The 18,493-nt window shown below is 38.4% G+C and overlaps 1 protein-coding gene across 1 annotated transcript in view; it reads left to right on the top strand.

Annotated features, from left to right (window-relative positions):
* Positions 1–18,493, top strand: part of ABTB3 (ankyrin repeat and BTB domain containing 3) — a 228,730-nt gene that overhangs the window by 157,849 nt on the left and 52,388 nt on the right. The window contains exon 5 of the mRNA XM_083365622.1: positions 13,703–13,855. Coding sequence (XP_083221748.1) covers positions 13,703–13,855 — 153 coding nt within the window. The remainder of the gene's footprint in view (positions 1–13,702; positions 13,856–18,493) is intronic.

The raw sequence follows: 18,493 nt of genomic DNA, 5'->3' as shown, positions 1-18,493 counted from the left end.
TTCCATAATCTAGTTATATTTCTCTGCACATTATTACAATTTTAGCAGTTATGAAGTAATTGGAACTATATTAAAACCAGAGGAAGGTCTGTTCCTTCTTAAACCTATTTGACAAATTCCCTTTCCCTGGAAAACCACTTTAGGAACTGCGGTAATGCGGTTAAAGCCAGAATAAGCTTTCTGTATGGTTGCCAGGAACTTGTGGTTGATTTGGAAAGAGCAAAGATTCCTTCTGCCACTTAATCAGATGTGCCTTGGTCTTCAGCAACGAAAATCTGGAGTGGCCCAGATCTCTTTTTAATGCTTTTCTTTTTAGCTTCAGTTCTCATGCAGCCTCACAAATATGATTGGTTAAAGTGGTTTCTATTAGTACTTTCAAAAGTTCCTTTTGTGTTTTAGTTTTTCCAAAAAGATATCATTATTTCTAGCAGATGATTTACTGCTAGCACTTTCCTTTCTGAACAGTTCATTTCTTTCTTTTATTTCTTTTGGGGGGATGTTTACAAGAAGGAATTGTTTTTAGCTTTATATTACTTGCTTTTATATTAGGAAGGGAAGGAGGGAGGGACGGAGGGAGGGGAAGAAGACAGGGCAATGTCTCATCACCAGCATCAAAGTTCAGTACAGCTGCTAGTATGGTTGCTTTCCATATGTGGGTTGCTTTTCTGTTTCGTCCTATAGAGGAGTATTTTGAGTTACTCCTATATTTAAGTTCTGAAGATTGAATGTGAAAGATGCACATCTGCATCTCCTGGTTGGTGATGCCAATAACATCTGAGGGATATAACAAGTTCATGTAAAATGTTCTTTGTCTGAGTTTCCTTTTCCCCAATCCCAATGGTCCTTAAAAAGCTTCTTGGATGATAAGCAAAACATCTTCCCAGGAAAAACAAAGTCCAGTTGCCTTTTGAAAAAGCATCTTTGGGACAGTCATGACCTGGATGACTGAGAATCTCCATAGGTATTTCCCGCGAAACTGTTAATGATTCTGTTGCTCCTTTGCCTTGGTAATTGATTGGTCTGTACACTATTCCATTCTTTTCTATGTCCAGTGCTTGAGTGTCCTGAAGTTCTTATAGGGAAATGCTTGGACTTAGTTTGCATGCCCATGGTGTACAGCCTGAAGCCCAACCTCTCTTCTCTTATTTACAGCCCTTGATAATTAATGCTGAATCCCTCATAAAAGCTTCTACAACATGGGTGTCCAATCTTTTGGATTGTTTGGGTTGCATTGAGGGAAGAGGAATTGTCTTGGGGTGCATATAAAATATCTAATATAGTTAATGTATATAAATCACATTATAGTGTTATTTGGGCCCTGAGCTTTATGTTGAACACACCTGATCTAGAATCTTGTGTGACATTTCCCCACAATTAATGTTCTCAATTTGATTCTTAATTCTGCAATTTGTTATCAGTCTATTATTAGCCCCATGGAAAAGTTAAAAGTAGAACAATGTAATCTTAGTGAACAATCAGTGCTTGGTACACATTCTTTCTTTTTGAAAGGTGCTGCGGCAAAATGCTAGTGTGGAAATTTCCTGTTCTCTGTGATTTCACTTACAGTTTACTTTATATGGATTAACTAGTCTCAGGATATTTAATCTCTTACTTTCTTCCAACTTTGTGCATGTTTCTCATTTCCATTCAATTAATAATGGAAAGACAAAAAAAATGCATTCAAGCAGAGAGGATTTGCAGAGCTTTAATACAAATTGATAAAAATCATGTAATTTTAAAATATTTTTTTCCTAATATGTAAGCAAAAACAGGGATGGTTAGGAATGCAGTCTGAAACATTTTTATCATTCCGTTGATCTTATTATATAAACTTTCAACCAAGGAGTCTAATCATTTCCTCTGGGCAACCAGGCACCCCAGATCACCAAATAGATTCTTTTGAAAGGTAAATGAATTCAATCTTAATCTGCTCACTGAAAACCTGTTTTATAATATTTCTTCAGTGGAACAGAGATTTTTTTAAAGTCAAATAACAGTAAGCATTCATTCCTAGGAACATTAGTACTCACTTTGAACTAAAACTAGGCAAGTTATGACTATTGGGTCATCCTTTATTAATATTTAATTACCTAAAAATATTTAATTACCTAGAGCCATGGCAGCACAGTGGAGAGACATAGTAGCTCAGTGGTTAGAATGCAGTATTGCAGGCTAATTCTGCCAATTGCCAGCAGTTCAGTCCTCACCGGCTTAAGGTTGACTCTGCCTTCCATTCTTCTGAGGTCACTGAAATGAGGACCCAGATTGTTGGGGGCAATATGCTGACTCTGTAAACTGATTAGAGAGGGGTCTAAAGCACTGTGAAGAGGTATGTAAATCTGAGTGCTATTGCTATTGCTAAAGAGATAAACAAAATGACCATGGCAAAAAAAAGTGGGAGTGGAAGTGACTTCTGACTTCCTGTCTGCTTCCCCATTGACTTTGTCTGTAGGGAGCATTGAAAATCACAATCATGTGACTGTAGCTGATTGTGGCAGAACTGCAGCAGTCAAAAGTTTGCAAATACAATAGATTTGAAGGTCCCTGAAATTTCAATTCCACAGGAGTAATGGGTTCTGGGTTTTGTACACATTCTTTAAGTTAGCATATTTGAGGTATTTTGATTCAAGAACTGTTCCCTATGATGCATTGCTTTGGGCAATTAAAGGTTACAAATAGATAATAACAGAGGAGAATTTTAGTAATATATTGTTTATGTTTATGTTTATGTTTTATTTGATTTGTATACCGCCCTTCTCCCTAGGGACTCAGGGCGGTTCACAGGGCATATATAAATAACGATACAAAAGTTAAAAGAAAATTAAACCAGTGCCCAGTTAAAAAACAATAATACAATACTAAAAACACCAATTTAAAAACCCATAATCCCCCCTCAGGCCAGACCAGCTAATTCAAATAAATGGGTCTTCAGGCCGCGACGGAAGGTTCGGAGGTCTGATGTCATCCGGAGCTCCACCGGCAGTTGGTTCCATAATGCCGGAGCGCCCACAGAGAAGGCCCTCCCCCTGGGGGCCACCAGTCGGCATTCCCTGACCGGAGGCATCCTGAGGAGGCCCTCTCTGTGGGCACGTACTGGGCGGAGGGAAGTTGACGCCGGCAGCAGGTGGTCCCTGAGGTAACCCGGACCCATGCCATGTAAGGACTTAAAGATCATAACCAAGACCTTGAACCTCACCCGGAAGACAACTGGTAGCCAATGCAGCTCGCGGAGCAAAGGTGTAACATGGGAGTACCGGGAAACTCCCAAGACAACTCTCGCGGCCGCATTCTGTACCAGTTGGAGCCTCCGAGTGGTCTTCAAGGGAAGCCCCATGTAGAGAGCATTACAGTAGTCAAGGCGAGAGGTCACGAGCGCATGAGTGACCGTACACAGGGCATCCCAGTCCAGATAGGGCCGCAACTGGCGCACCAGGCGAACCTGGGCAAAAGCCCCCCTAGTCACGGCCACTATATGATCTTCCAGGGTAAGCCGTGAATCTAGGAGGACTCCCAAGTTGCGAGCCCTATCCACAGGGGGTAAGAGCTCACCCCCCATAGAAAGTGATGGAACATTTTGAATGTCCCGGGATGCCGGGATGTACAGCCACTCAGTCTTGTCAGGGTTGAGTTGAAGTCTGTTCCTCCCCATCCAGACCCGAACCGCCTCCAGGCAATGGGACATATTGATTATTTTTGTCAATATGACTAAAATCAAATGATGTATTTTTATTATGACTCCAACATGATAATATAGCAAATATCCCTGAAAAGAAGATAGAGGTTCTTTAAAGAGCCTAGTATATATCTGTTTGCTTTTTCATTGTTCTTCTGAAATCCCTCAGCCACCTTTTATGAGATGTTGAGGGAAAAGTCTTCATCAAGGCCCAGTCCAAGCCAGGAATAAACAACATGGCGACTGCTTTAGAAAGAAGGTTGTATTTTATTGAAAAAGAGAACCAGATAGAAAGATGGCTCTAGAAGAAAAGAGAGAGAGCACATGTAGGGAGTGGGTTTTTATACCCTCTGGAACTCTTGAAGTTGTTTCCTGTTCCTGTTTGAGGCTTTGTATTTCCTGTGTCATGTACTTTGACCAGAGTCTGAGTGTGCCCCTTTGGCATCTGTGGGTTAATCCTATTATGTCCTGTCTTAGAGTTTGGGTGGGGTATGTAGATTTTAGGTGTCTTTGCCTTTCCACAGAGATAACTGGATCAACAAAATCTTTTATCACATAACTCATTCTATAGAACTCTTTTCCTATTAATGTCTCAATGAAAATGTATTTTAATAGTTTCTTTATCAGGGTTAATTTTACAAGGCAGCTACATTACTTTCTCTCTAGAGACTAACCCCAAAGTCCTTGTGCAAAAAAAAAATCCTATTGTTCTACAGGCTTTAAATTTGCTGCTCGAGGTTTAATATCTTTGCCCTTCAATTTCCCCCTGACTTTTAATTTTCAGCTCAAGGGTTAATGTGTAGGGAATTTATGAGAGTGTGTGCAGCATGCTGAATATTGATCAACTCCATGTAAAGCCTGCCTTCACATATATTGCAAGTATATTTATTGTGTTGATGTTCCTTAGTCTCTAGTACAGTATGCACTGTAAAATATGGGAACAAGATGTTGAAAGTTCAGAAGTTTAAGGGCAATAATGTTGGGAGAAAATTTAATTATCAGCAAATCATGGTGAGAGAGTTCTGAAGATAAAGGTAGTGAGAGACAGAGAGAGATAAACAGACAGCCACATGCATGACAGCTTTCTCTTCAGATGTATTGGGGCTGCATAGCCAAAATGTGAGACATCTGGCAGGCACCTGTTGGGGGAAGCTGATGCATACAAATATAATACTTTTATGCTGTGAATATATTGGCAATGGCTAACTTCTTAGACATTTTAATGAATACACACAAATATACAATAAGGAGAGGAGACACTGTCCTTATGCCTTTCAAACGCATCCATACTTAACCACCACAATCATCTATTTCCCAATAAATTCTTGGAGAGAAAAAAGAATGAAAAAGAGCAGAAGAAAACTAAAACAAGGTTTGGAGAGATGAAAGAGAAAAGGGATCACAGGGACAGCAAAGAAAGAGATACCTAGAAAGCAAATGAGAACATGACAAAATAAACTTAGAAAATGCTTTATACCAGGCTGTCCAATCTTGGCAATTTTAAGACCCGTGGACTTCAAATCCCACGGTCGAAGTCCATAAGTCTTAAAGAGACCTGGTTGATATATATCTTTATACCAAGACACAGGATTGATAAATCTATTTCAATGTTGCCTACATTAACTAGTAGCAAATCCTCCCTCAGTCAGACAGAAGACCTTCTCAAATATACCTAAGATGTTGGAGACTGAATGGAGATACATTTGCTCCTGTTGTGATCTGATATAGGCAGGTGGTTCATCAATTTTTTAAAATTTCTCTATAGGATGCTTCTGATTTGCTTTGTACAATAGGCTTCTAACCCAGCTAGAAAGCAGCACATAAATCAGGGGTCTTCAAACTTGGCCCTTTTATGACTTGTGGACTGGCTGAGGAATTCTGGGAGTTGAAGTCCACAAGTCATAAAAGGGACAAGTTTGAAGACCCCTGACTTAAATATTCTTGTTTAATCTCAAAGTACCTAAGCAAGGTAATTCTTGGATAAGAGAATATCAGGAAATCCCACAGTTTTACCAAAAACCTGGATTGTGGAGAAAGGGAGTAACAAACCACTTTTGTATTATTGCCAAGAAGTTGAGTTGAAATTTTATTTTTATCTCTTTTAACATATTCTCTTCTTGCTTTACTTTAGTAGACAAGCAAATTACTTTGCAAACTTGTATAAAAATATATGTATTTCTGAATAATCTTAAAAGGTTTTCAATTGGCCATTCTCATTTGATGGCTTAGCTTTACTGCACAATGTTCTCATTGTTCTTACAGCAGTCACAAACTTCAAAACTCCTCCCAAACTATCTGCATATCACCCTTTGAAACTCATGTTTCTCCTTCCCTAGAGACCATACCAAAGCAAAGTCATCCTGTTCTTATAGCCGAGGGCTTTTTCATTGGACAAACTGCCTACCTGACCAAGCGAATTAAAAGAGAATTAAAAGAGAAAAAAGGCACATTTATTCCCTTGAAATACTTATTGGTCTAAGACATTTTAAAACCTTCCTGAAATGAACATTGTTGTTTGTTTTTGCTTTGCTGCTTCTGTCTTTGTGAAGGACAAGGAGAGGGTCAATTGTTGTTCACAAAGCACTAAAGTGTGATTGTGGGAGGGTGTGAACTCAGCAACTAGCAGCATTGATTGAATAGCTGCCAAAGACCAGGCTTAGTAATCAGAGGTAGCCACAGGATACGGCAAAACAAAAGTTAAGATACAATGGCCAAGTACAGTGTACATAAAAATGGATGGAACTTAGTTGCATTGTTGAGGCCGCTATCTTGATTTCTTTGATCATACTTTGTAAACATCCCTCTTAGTGGGAGGAAGGATGTACTGAAGATGCTGTCTAGAAGTTTAACTCTGTGCCCTAAATCTAGGATCTCCAAATGGTGAGAACAAGGTGGGGAAAATTTATTTATTTTATTTTTATTACATTTATATCCCGCCCTTCTCCGAAGACTCAGGGCGGTTTACAAGCGTTAGCAGTAGCCTTCATTCTATGTATATGTTGGTTTTAAAGGTAGTTTGAGATCTGCAAATAGATTACATAGATTACAGATTATGTGAGCCAAACCTTTCGAAGAAAGATAACCACATGTTATGAACCTTGCAGTTTAAAATTATAAATAAAAATGAAAACTTGATTTAATCCTGTTGATTCAGTCTTGCTAATGTAGCCCCAGGTTCAACCAGCCTCTCCAACATATTATTTATTTATTTATTTAATTAATTAGTTTTTTATACCGCCCTATTCCCGAAGGACTCAGGGCAGTTTACAGGGCAGCATATAAAAGACAATATAAAAATAATATAAAATTAAAATGAATTAAATTAATTAAAGCCCAACAATTAAAACAATATTAAAAAGCTAAAACCCCTTCAGTCCAGGCCTGATAGATCGAAAAGCCAGGTTTTCAGGTCCCGGCGAAATGAACGCAGATCGGGGGCGGTCCAGAGTTCCACAGGTAAATCATTCCAAAGGGCAGGCGCGCCCACAGAAAATGCCCTCCCTCTGGGGATCACCCGCCGGCACTCCCTAACCGGCGGCACCCTAAGGAGGCCCTCTCTATGGGAGCGCACAGGACGATGGGAAGTTGATGCTGGCAGCAGGTGCTCCCTAAGATAATCCAGACCCATGCCATGTAGGGCTTTATAGGTCATCACCAGCACCTTGAATCTCACCCGGAGGGCAACTGGAAGCCAATGCAGCTCGCGGAGGAGAGGTGTTACACGGGAGTATCGGGAGACTCCCATCACAACTCGCGCGGCTGCATTTTGCACCAGCTGAAGCCTCCGAGTGGTCCTCAAGGGCAGCCCCATGTAGAGAACATTGCAGTAGTCTAACCGGGAGGTCACGAGTGCATGAGTGACTATGCGTAGGGCATCTCGGTCCAGATAGGGCCGCAACTGGCGCACCAGGCAAACCTGGGCAAAAGCCCTCCTGGTCACGGCTCCTATGTGGTCTTCTAAACTGAGCCCTGAATCCAGGAGGACACCCAAGTTGCAGGTCCTATTAGACATATGAGTTATGTTTTTGACTCCTTAGCATTCTCATATTTCTTTTTTTCTTTACTTCCGAATAAATTTATAGAATTATTATTAGCCCAAGCAGCTTTAAAATAAAAAATTTAAATCTCTTAATGATGTCAGGAGATAGTAAATATCACACTGTATCACACTGAAGTGCTATTCAGTGTTTGCCCAAATAGAAAATTTCTATTTCTGAATCTTGGAAGAAAATACTGAAATATGGGCTTCATTCTATGTTGTTTGACTCTCTTGCTGATATTACCTGAAACCAATATTCCTTCCTTCCTTCCTTCCTTCCTTCCTTCCTTCCTTCCTTCCTTCCTTCCTTCCTTCCTTCCTTCCTTCTTTCCTTTCTTTGAATAGGCACCTCTGAAAGATCTGGGAATGACTTCCCATTTCTGGAAGTGAAATCTTCTGGAATGGGAAGTGATCTGCAGCACTGTAAATGTAGTCTAGTTAAAGGCTGTAGGAGATGGTGGAAAACAGGAATAACTATGGGAAGTTGAATATGACAGTCCATAATGGAAAAGTCTAGAAGAGTATTAACTAATGCTAATCATGTTAGAACACAGCAATCCATCATAGCTCTTATTTTGATGATTTTTGTCAGGTTGCATGCCAAACCCTGATTTATAGACGTGATTCATATCACACTAAATCCAAAGTAACCACAGTAACTTGTAATACAGTATATGAACCATTATGTCCAAGATGGGGGAAACGGTGAAAGGATTTGAATGGAGAAGAGGTTGGCTCACATACTGAGAAATGGTATAATTTATTTTAAATGAGCTCAGACATAGCACTCAGCAATGCCACTGTGAGAGGTGCACTATGAATAAACCGGAAAATTAGGGATCTCTTGCTAATTGTGCTGTAGGGAAGACCAGGAAAAAACAGGGACAAAATATGCAGGGCAGGTAGTTCTCGACCTGCAACAATTGTTTAATGACTGTTCAAAGTTACAGTGGAACTGAAAAAAGTGACTTATGGACATTTTTCACCATTTCAGCATCCCCTCGGGCACAAGATAAAAATTCTGACGCTTGGCAACTGGCCTATTTATGACTGGATCATGTGATCCCCTTTTGCAACCTACTGACAAGCAAGATCAATGGGGAAGCCAGATTCACTGAGCAACCAGTTACTTACTTAACAACTGCACTGAGTCACTTAACAACTGTGGCAAGAAAGATTGCAAAATGGGGCAAAACTCACTTAACAACCATCTTGCTTAAGTAATGGACATTTTGGGCTCAATTGTCATTGTAAATTGAGGACTACCTGTATAGTAAAAGAGAACCTATTTACATGGATTAGTGAGAACGAGGCAGGTGTTGCAAAGGAGAAGAGTGAGTCTAGCTCAGGAGGTGTCCAAATTCTTCAGCTCATTGACCCCCTTCATGAAGTTTCAGATTGTTCATGACACCAAACGTTACATGGAAATAATTTTAATTAATATTACTGTGAATAACAAGAATGATAATAATCACCCACACTTTAGTTAGACCAATCAAACCTTGGGGGTTAACATTGACCACTCTGAGGAAACTTGATCTAGCCCATGTAACATGTGGCCTAGGGAACTTCCTTTGTGCCCGCTAGATTCCTTGTTGCACTTAACTGTTTTAAAGATTATTTTAATTAATTAAATCACATAGGGAGGTGACTTGCCACATCTGCCTGTAGCATCTCACAAATTTGCAGGAATGTCTTGGAGCCTCTTAAATTTTCTCTAGATTTGTACATAGCATCTTTGGAGCTAGTTCTTCTGGTGAAGGAGATTTTGGTGCCATTCCTACTACTATACAGCAGTCTTTTTGTGAATAAACAATTCTTTCATGGCAGCCCCTTTGTAAATCCAGTCTTCACCCACCTCTGCAACTAAATTTAGTTGCAACAAGCACAAATTAAAAGCAACAGTTTGGAGGCATTATTCTTTAAAAAATTGAAATCAGAATCCAATAACCTTGTTATCTATGTTTTCACTATTGTATTTGTTTATTTTTGTTTCCCAGGTTCTTGCTGTAATTTAACTTTCAAGTGTTTAAAAAAAAAGATTTAAGAAAGCTATTAAAATAAGCTTGGGAAACAGAAGTAGCTAATTACCATAAAACAAATTAAAATATTTTTTGTTTTTGTAATAAGATGTGCTATTGATTCACCATCTTTCATTTTAGCTTCACAGTAGCCTTAGAAAATAAAGCATAACTAATTAAATTAATTAAACTGGCAAAGTAGCACTGGCTAACTTTCCCCATTGTGTTTCTTTCTTGGACTTATTTCCTGCCTTTTGTCCAAATCTTCCATACATATTTGTGCCTGTTGAAGTGTTTCTCAACCTCAGCAATTTTAAGATGTGCGGACTTCAATAATCAGCATTTCTAAGAGTTGAAGTACACGTAACTTCAAGTTGTTGAGGCTGAAAAACACTGGCCTATATGGATTTTGCCATTTCTATTATTCTTGCTTTCCTGGTATCTTGGAAATGGTCAAATTTCATAAAAAATAATTTAAACAAAATTTCTTCACTACTTATCTCATAGAGGCCTTTGTCCCAGAAATGCACTGTAACTAATATCAAAGAAAATAGTTAGATAGACATGCACACGTAGACACAGATATATATAGACAAAACACACACACACACAGAGAGTCACACACAGGCAACTCTCACACACAAACACACACACACACACACTTTAACCAAACAAATAGATCCAGTTGGTGTTAGAATAATATATCAATTACTTCTTTTTTTTATTGAAAAGTTTTATCATACATTTTATCTTTAACAGTCCCCCCTACCCCTCCCCTATCCCTCCCTCCCTCCCCCTCCCCCCCTCCCCTCCCCCCCCCCGACTTCCCAGAGCTAAGTACAAGGTATAAAAAACAAAAGAAAACAATCATAAGCATCCATATGCTAACAACCATAAACTCTAAAATCTATCACTCTCTAGCTCATATAGGATAACTACAAACACTATTAATATAAAGTATATAAAAAAACAGGAAAAAAAGAAGAAAGAAAGGAAGACTTATTCAAATGCTACATGAAACTTCTTAGTCCCATATTTGTTCTGGATATACTCAATCCATTTTCTCCACTCCATAATATAGCGTTCTTGCGAGTGATCTTTCAAATATGCCGATATCTTTGCCATCTCTGCCAGGTCAGAAACCTTTAAAGTCCATTCTTCTATAGTCGGCAATTCCTCCTTCTTCCAATACTGACCTATTAAGAGTCTTGCTGCCGTAATTAAATTCAGCATCAACTTAGTGTCCACAACTGTAGCATCTGTAATTATTCCCAACAAAAAAAGTTGCGGACAAAACTTTATCCTCTGCTTAAAAATCTTCTGCATATTCCACCAGATTTTTATCCAAAAAGCCTTAACCTTTTTACAAGTCCACCATATGTGAAAATATGTTGCATCTTCATCACCGCACCTCCAGCATTTAGGCTGATAATTCGGATACATACTTGCAAGCTTTTTAGGATCTAAATGCCATCTGTAAAACATTTTATAAAAATTCTCTCTTAGATTTTGAGCTTGTGTGAATTTTACGTTCCTCACCCAAATCCTTTCCCACATATCCATTGTAATAACTTCTTGGATGTTTTGGGCCCATTTAATCATACAATCTTTAACAAGTTCTGTTTCTGAGTCAATTTCTATCAATGCAAGATATATCCGTTTGATATGTGCTGGGCCCTGATTTCTAATTTGCTTTATCAGATTTTCATCAGTCATTGTAAAACCAATTTTCTGATCTTCTTTCCACCTGGCCCGTAGCTGAATATATTGAAACCAAGTTTGAACAATCTTCTCATCTCGCAAGAGGCTGTATGGTTTCAGACACCAGACATTTCTTTCCAAGCTTAAAATCTCCTTATACGTAGTCACATCATGTTTAAAACCAACATTTATATTTTCTATTGCGTGTTTTGGAATTGCCCACAATGGTATCTTGCAGTCTAACTTACGGTATGTCTATACTTCTTCCAAACCCTCAACAATGCCTGTCTTAAAATATGCACTCTAAACACATTGTCTACCTTCTTGTCATACAACAAATATGCATGCCAGCCAAACAACAAATCGTGGCCCTCAAGATTTAATAATCTCTCTTGTGTCAAATTAATCCAATCACTTATTCCTGCTAACGCAGCAGCTTCATAATATAATTTAAGATTGGGCATTTTAAGACCACCTCTCTCACGAGTATCCTGCATAATCTTAAGTTTAACTCGTGGCCTTTTCCCTGCCCAAACAAATTTATTGATACCTCGCTGCCATTCCTCCAAATTAGAATCTTTCTTAAGAACCGGTATCATTTGAAATAAAAATAAAAATTTAGGCAGGACATTCATTTTCACTGCTGCGATTCGCCCCAACAAAGACAATTGCAGTTTTTCCCAACTCTCCATTTCTTTTTGAATTTTCCCCCATAGTTTAATATATCAATTACTTCTGAGTGACGAAAAACAAACTGGTACTTTGGTCCATTTTTTAAAATAAAGTTTGAAAGTCCAGGAAAGCAAAATTTCCCAAGGGTTTTACAGATTGTGATGCAGCTAAGAAATTTCTGGTACGGGAATCCTTTCTGAGTAATGCATACTGTAGTATCTACAGTACTTAACTCCTACAATGCAGCTCTTACCAGTGAATCCTATTGCATCTGTCATTGCCTTTGCCTTCACTAGCTAAGTTTCAGCAGGAAATTAAAGCATGATTAATTAGAGAGTGAGCTAATAAGAGGTATTGACTCAGCTCATAATTAGTCTGGACATTTCTAACTGCAGATTATGCTGCTAACTATTCAGCTGCTTTTCTTTGCATCATTTGTCATCACATATTTATTGTGATCCCCAGAGTGTATCATATATTACTCACATGCCATATCACCAGATGTTTTTTACACAGGCTGAATAGGCAGAGTTTAATAAGCTGCCTTTTTGGAGTCTGCAAGATATGTATGTGTGCCTCTCTTTTAAGTAGCTAAACCAAGCCCTAAGCCTTTCTTTTGAATTCTAGTATTTTCTGTCCTGTTCTCAAATCCTGTATTTCTAATGAGAGAGTGCAAGTCTTGTCCTTCTGCCAGAGGCAGGACAGGTTGCAGTGTTGGAATTAAAATAAGAGACTGCTGAATTTCGAATAAGGAAACTAGTGGCTGTCATTCTGAAATTTATTTTATTCCAAAGTACTTGCTGTGGACTGCAACTTTAAAAGCAAAATATTAGTTATTCATGAAAGAACTATAACTTCTCAAGGTCATTGCATTTTTAGTATCAGGCAGACATGTTGTGTTCAGGACACTGAATATTAAGATTTATGTTAACATCACACACCTTTCAAAGTAAATATTTCATCATTCTTTCTATCAGATTGGTTGAGAGGAAGGAGGGGGCTATCCTATTACTCTGGTTCTTTGTTTATATCTGAAAAACAAGCTTTGATAAATACTATCCCTCTGACTTTAAAGAAAATGAGTAGCTGTTTTGACTGTGAGTGGGATTTAAGTTTTTCTTAGTATGGAATAAAAGTGTGCAAATCCCAAAGGAAATACAGATGGATTGGAAACTAAAACAGAGACTCATGTGCAGACATTTGGGAAATGTTATTACAAGGAAAGGAAACCAACTTCCATAGAAGAAAAACCATACTTTTTAATAATTTAATCATATGCTATTATTTTATAATAACCAGAGTCATTGAGAGTTGAATAAATTATTGGTATTATTCCACTATATAATAATAATTATAGTAATCCCAGGTCCTTGGGAAAGATTTGATAGGTGGATAAAAATACCAAATCCAGTCTAAACATCTGGCTGACCATGCAACTGACCATAGTAATAATAATTGGAATGTAACAATACATTATCATTGCTATTTATTGCACTATTTGCTTCACTGTGTTGTTAGGAGCTTTCAGCATGTCTGAGAATCATGGGCAGATCGTGATTTGCCCAGGGAAACCTGCTTCTTTGTTTTGCTTTGCAGGCCGTTTATAGTGCTGCCCCCTCTGATGGAATGGATAAGAGTCGCTCTGGCTCACGCAGGGCACCGTCGCAGTTTCTCGGTGGATAGTGATGATGTACGGCAAGCAGCCCGGCTCTTGCTTCCAGGAGTTGACTGTGAACCTCGGCAGTTAAAGTAAGTCTGTGCAAAGCAGTGACATTATTTGATAAAGAAATTGGTATGCTGTAACAACACAGAACAAGAGGTCAATTGCATATGCAGATCTAAATCTCTTTACATTTTTTAGCCATTTCATGACATGCATTTCTTTCCATACAGCAACTGAATCTATGAGGCTGATATGCTTGCATGTTTACCTGGATCAAGCCTTAAGCCCTTCCCTTTGAATCCTTGTTTGTTTTTCTCACTTGTTATCAGATGCTATTCTTCTTCCGAGAGACTGAAATGTTCATCTGATTTAGCTCAAGCTTATTCTGCCTGTTTGCAAAATTTGGCGCTGCTGCTTCAAAGGCTGTAAAATTGCTCTCTTCCTCTTCCTTGCTGTAGCTGGGCCCTTTGTCCACTTAGGTCCTGCTATAAGATTTTGCTTTTCATGGTGCTGTCTCTTTCTGAAAAGATGCAGTGTTGCTATCAGTTTGGCTTATTTTTAATATAATAAATAAAAGGCACCATTTCATCTCGTAATTTCATAATGCCACTATATATTTTATATGTTGGCTTTTATAAAGAAGGCTGTTGCCATGGTTCTCACATATGTGAAAGTTTAAAAAAAAACATAAAAGTCGATGTATTTTGCATTCTGAGAGATTTCACCCACCCCGCCCTTACACAAGATGACTTGGTGTTTGGCATTAAGAATCTGTCAAGGCAGGTTGCTGAATATCTTCAGAGGAAAACAGAAATGTCAGTTTGGAGGTCTTCTTTGGAGATCAGTGATTTCAACCCCAAACATGCATGAATATTTTTGTCAAGATCGTCACAGTCAATTACAAGATCTTCTTTCGCTATATGAGAAAAGGATAATTTACTGTGTATATGTTAGCAGATTTCAACCTTTCTTGTATCAATGCTAAAAAAAATTTCTAATGATGTTTTAAAGCATAAGACTTAATATATGCCACAAGTGGGTGTTTGGATTATGGGTGTTAGTGTGTTTTTCATCATATCTTATAAGTGATGAACTTTGAAGCTAAGTAAATAGCCAACCTCAGATTTTATTTATATTTCAGTTAAAAAGTTGAAACTCTTTATTGTTTATTGGGCAGTCACAGGTACTGTCAGTGCTTTTTTTGTAAAAGAAAAAGGTGCCAGAACTCACGCATGTCATACAACCCGCCTTGCCTACCCTACAAGGTTCCACCCAAAAAAGGTGCCGGAACTCCGTTCTGAGCATTCTATGAGGAAAAAAAGCCCTGGTTACTGTAGAATAAACAGAAATTTGCCAGATTTTTGCTTATTCCTAATATATGCAATTACTTATGAGAACTTGGTGTCATGTTCATATTCTAGAAATCCCTTATTCATATTCAGGTCTTTTACTAGAATGAGATTAACTTCTCTCCCACTGATCAGATGATGTTGTAGCTAGAGACTGAACATTGCAATAAATTCGAAGTTTCTTTGTTCTTTCTGAAAAATGAAAGGAAACTGTTTCAAGGGAGATTTGCCACTCCTCAATCAAGAATGTAACATTGCCTTGCTTTGAAGACACAATCTGTGTTTCTTGCTCTTCCCTTCTAGCTGTTATCCTATTTAGGCATGCTGGTTTGATAAAGAAGTCCAAATGTTGTAATACTTGCCTGCCAGCAGTTTTAAAATAATACACAATTGCCACCATGCTTGCGCATATCCTCTCTTTTTCATCTTTTTTCTCTTAACTGGGTGAACAGAAGTTTGTATTTAGACACAAATGGTTGGATCAAAACAGTTGTCACTGGTGGCTGATTACTGATTGGCAGTTGTCTATGCTTGGATATTTACCAAGAAGACCAAGTCTTGAGCTGTTTAATATTCTGTAGAGGAGTTACCATGATGCTACCATCAGATAGCACAGTGATTTAATAGGATCTGAAGGTGATAGATCGGTGTTTAGATTCTAAGAATGGCATGTAGTTGGATGACTCAAGAATGGAAAGAGAGTAGACTATAATTGTTATATATTTATGAAAAAACACTTATGTCCATGATCCTTTTATGCCTTCCCACAGAGAGGGCCTCCTCAGGGTGCCTCCGGTCAGAGAATGTCGGCTGGTGGCCCCCAGGGGGAGGGCCTTCTCTGTGGGCGCCCCGGCTTTGTGGAATCAGCTGCCGGTGGAGCTCCGGATGGCACCGGATCTCCGCTCCTTCCGGCGCGGGTTAAAGACCCACCTACTTGAACAAGCTGGCCTGGCCTGATGGGGAATTAATTTGGGTTTTAAATATTGCTATATTTTATTGTTTTATCGTGGGCATTAATTTAATTCTATTTTAACTTTTGTAGCTTTGTATTTTTATTATATGCCCTGTACACCGCCCTGAGTCCCTTGGGAGAAGGGCGGTATAAAAATTTAATTAAATAAATAAATAAATAAATAAACTTACTTCCTGAGAGTCTAGTTTGGGTAGATGTAATGAGCAAGCTGAATTGACTTAGAGAAAGCATTAATAACCTTACTTTATTTAAATAAACAAGGAAGAGTAATAAAGTAAAATAATATAGAGCCAAAAAATACAGTAAAACAATATAGGTTTCTCCAAAATAGTTTCAATATCCTGTTCATATGTTTTTCTCCTTGAGTGTCCTTGTCCGCATCTCAAATTTTGACTAATTCTCTAATTTCAGCCATGAGAGCTGCAATAATTAGGGACAAAAATATCACCCCAGTGTGTGGCTGTAAACAAACTCCTTGACAACCCAGCAGTCTTCTGATGCTGATGATTCCAGAGGATGAATAGGATTTGCAAACTTACTTGATAGGAAATTTGTCTAGATATTCTTATGTTTCATTGCCCAGCCTGAAATGCAGTTTTAAGACTTTCTGAATTGAATCAATATAGCAGAAGAGTGGTGAACTGAGGCCCCTTCCGCAGACCCCATTTCACAAATATAATTTGCTTCCCCAAACAGTTTTGCCCTACCAGAAGAAACAAGATACCAATATATTTCCTTAACTTTTATGCAGTGGCCTGTATTAGGTGCATTAGCTTATTAGAAATTATGTTCAATGCATCTGGAAGGCACTAAGTTGGGAAATTATTGTATGGAAGCAATCCAGTGCATGAAATGTGCATCATCTTGTAGGTCACTTTGCCTCGTAACAATAATAAGAATTTGCTTTCATTCTGTTGCAGTTTCCCTGTATAACTCAAATATAGTCATAGTAAGAATTAACCTAAATGTTATCTTAGCTGCATGTTGCTTGCCTTGGTTGCCCTATCCTATAGACACCTACTCAAATTGTTAGTTCTGACCCTTCAATATAGAATTTTGCTAGCAATGAACATAAGTTTTATTCATTTCCCTTTCTATGTTCCTGATATACAGTAGTTCAGTCCTTTTCAGCAATATCTGCTATCATAATAGCTATGCTGCTATTAATCATTGTAATAATCCTTGATTTACAACTTTAATAGAGCCTGGTCATTACAGTTGTAAGACACTATGGTCATAAAGCAGGTCATCACAAGATCAGATCCAATTTTATGATTTTTTGCAGTGGTTATTAAGTGAACACTGGGGTTGTAAAGTGACTACCATAGTAGTAAAGTGACCACCACAGTCAAGCAAGCCCATTGTTTGCTATATGTAAGAGATGACTAGGCTGACCCTGAGGGAGGGGTCAAATGTATCATTAGTCTTGAGTCATTTCATACCCACAAAAGATATAAGTCCAGCCCACCTTGAATTCCATTAACTCTTATCTACCCCCAATTTGCTTTGACATTAGTACATCAGGTTCTTGTAAAGAGCTTAAGCTTACAATAAACCTATATATACATTTGAACTGCCCGGACTCCTAATTTCACTGTTTTACAATGAGAAAGCCTCAGAAATGAAAGTAGCTAAATTTTATCAGAATTGGGTCACTAATAAAGGAAAATTAAGTCCTGAGTATGAATTAGCTCTAGTTTCCAAGATACCACTTCAGATCAAAACTGCATCAAAATAATTCAAAATTATGAGGGGGTTGTGCGATTATGCTGTATAACTTCTCTACAAAATGTGATAAGCAATGAGAATGGTGCCACAACAATCATTATAAATTTATTTTTTTATTGATACCAATAACATAACTTTGCATTAATTTATCAGTTTTTCTTGTAACATTTTTATGCTTTTTAACTCTGCAAGAGGTCCCACTGTTGTAATCTGGAGCCAGTGATGGGATTCAGCCATTTCAAACCACTTTGACAGAACCGGTAGCTAATTTTTTGTTGCCCAGGCCCTGAATGGACTTCCAAAAGTGACATCCACCCAGAGAACCAGTTGTTCACATATTTGAATCCCACCACTGTCTAGAGCAGGGCTGTCAAACTGCTGGCCCTTGGCCTGGTTGCATCATATGGAGGCCGCACCCACCCCAGCTCTGCCAATGAAAAAAAAAATCACGATACATCCTGACACGTCACATGACGTGACGAGTTTGACTCCTGTGGTCTGGAGCCTAATAGCTCTGCCTTACTCTTAGGCAATTCCAAATCATTGACCAGGTCATTTAGTTCACTCTGTGAAATTAGTTGTGGTTCAGAAGGAGCATACGGTGGGCTAAAGTTTGGGTCCACTGACATCAAGGGCCATAGATCAGCTGCATCTTTAGCATCATCTGAATCTAG

The sequence above is a fragment of the Vipera ursinii genome, assembly GCF_947247035.1.
Source record: "Vipera ursinii genome assembly, chromosome: 6".
In the NCBI taxonomy this organism is placed as follows: Eukaryota; Metazoa; Chordata; class Lepidosauria; order Squamata; family Viperidae; genus Vipera; species Vipera ursinii.
The sequence above is the reverse complement of the archived record's forward strand: the minus strand, read 5'-3'. Positions and strand labels throughout refer to the sequence as shown.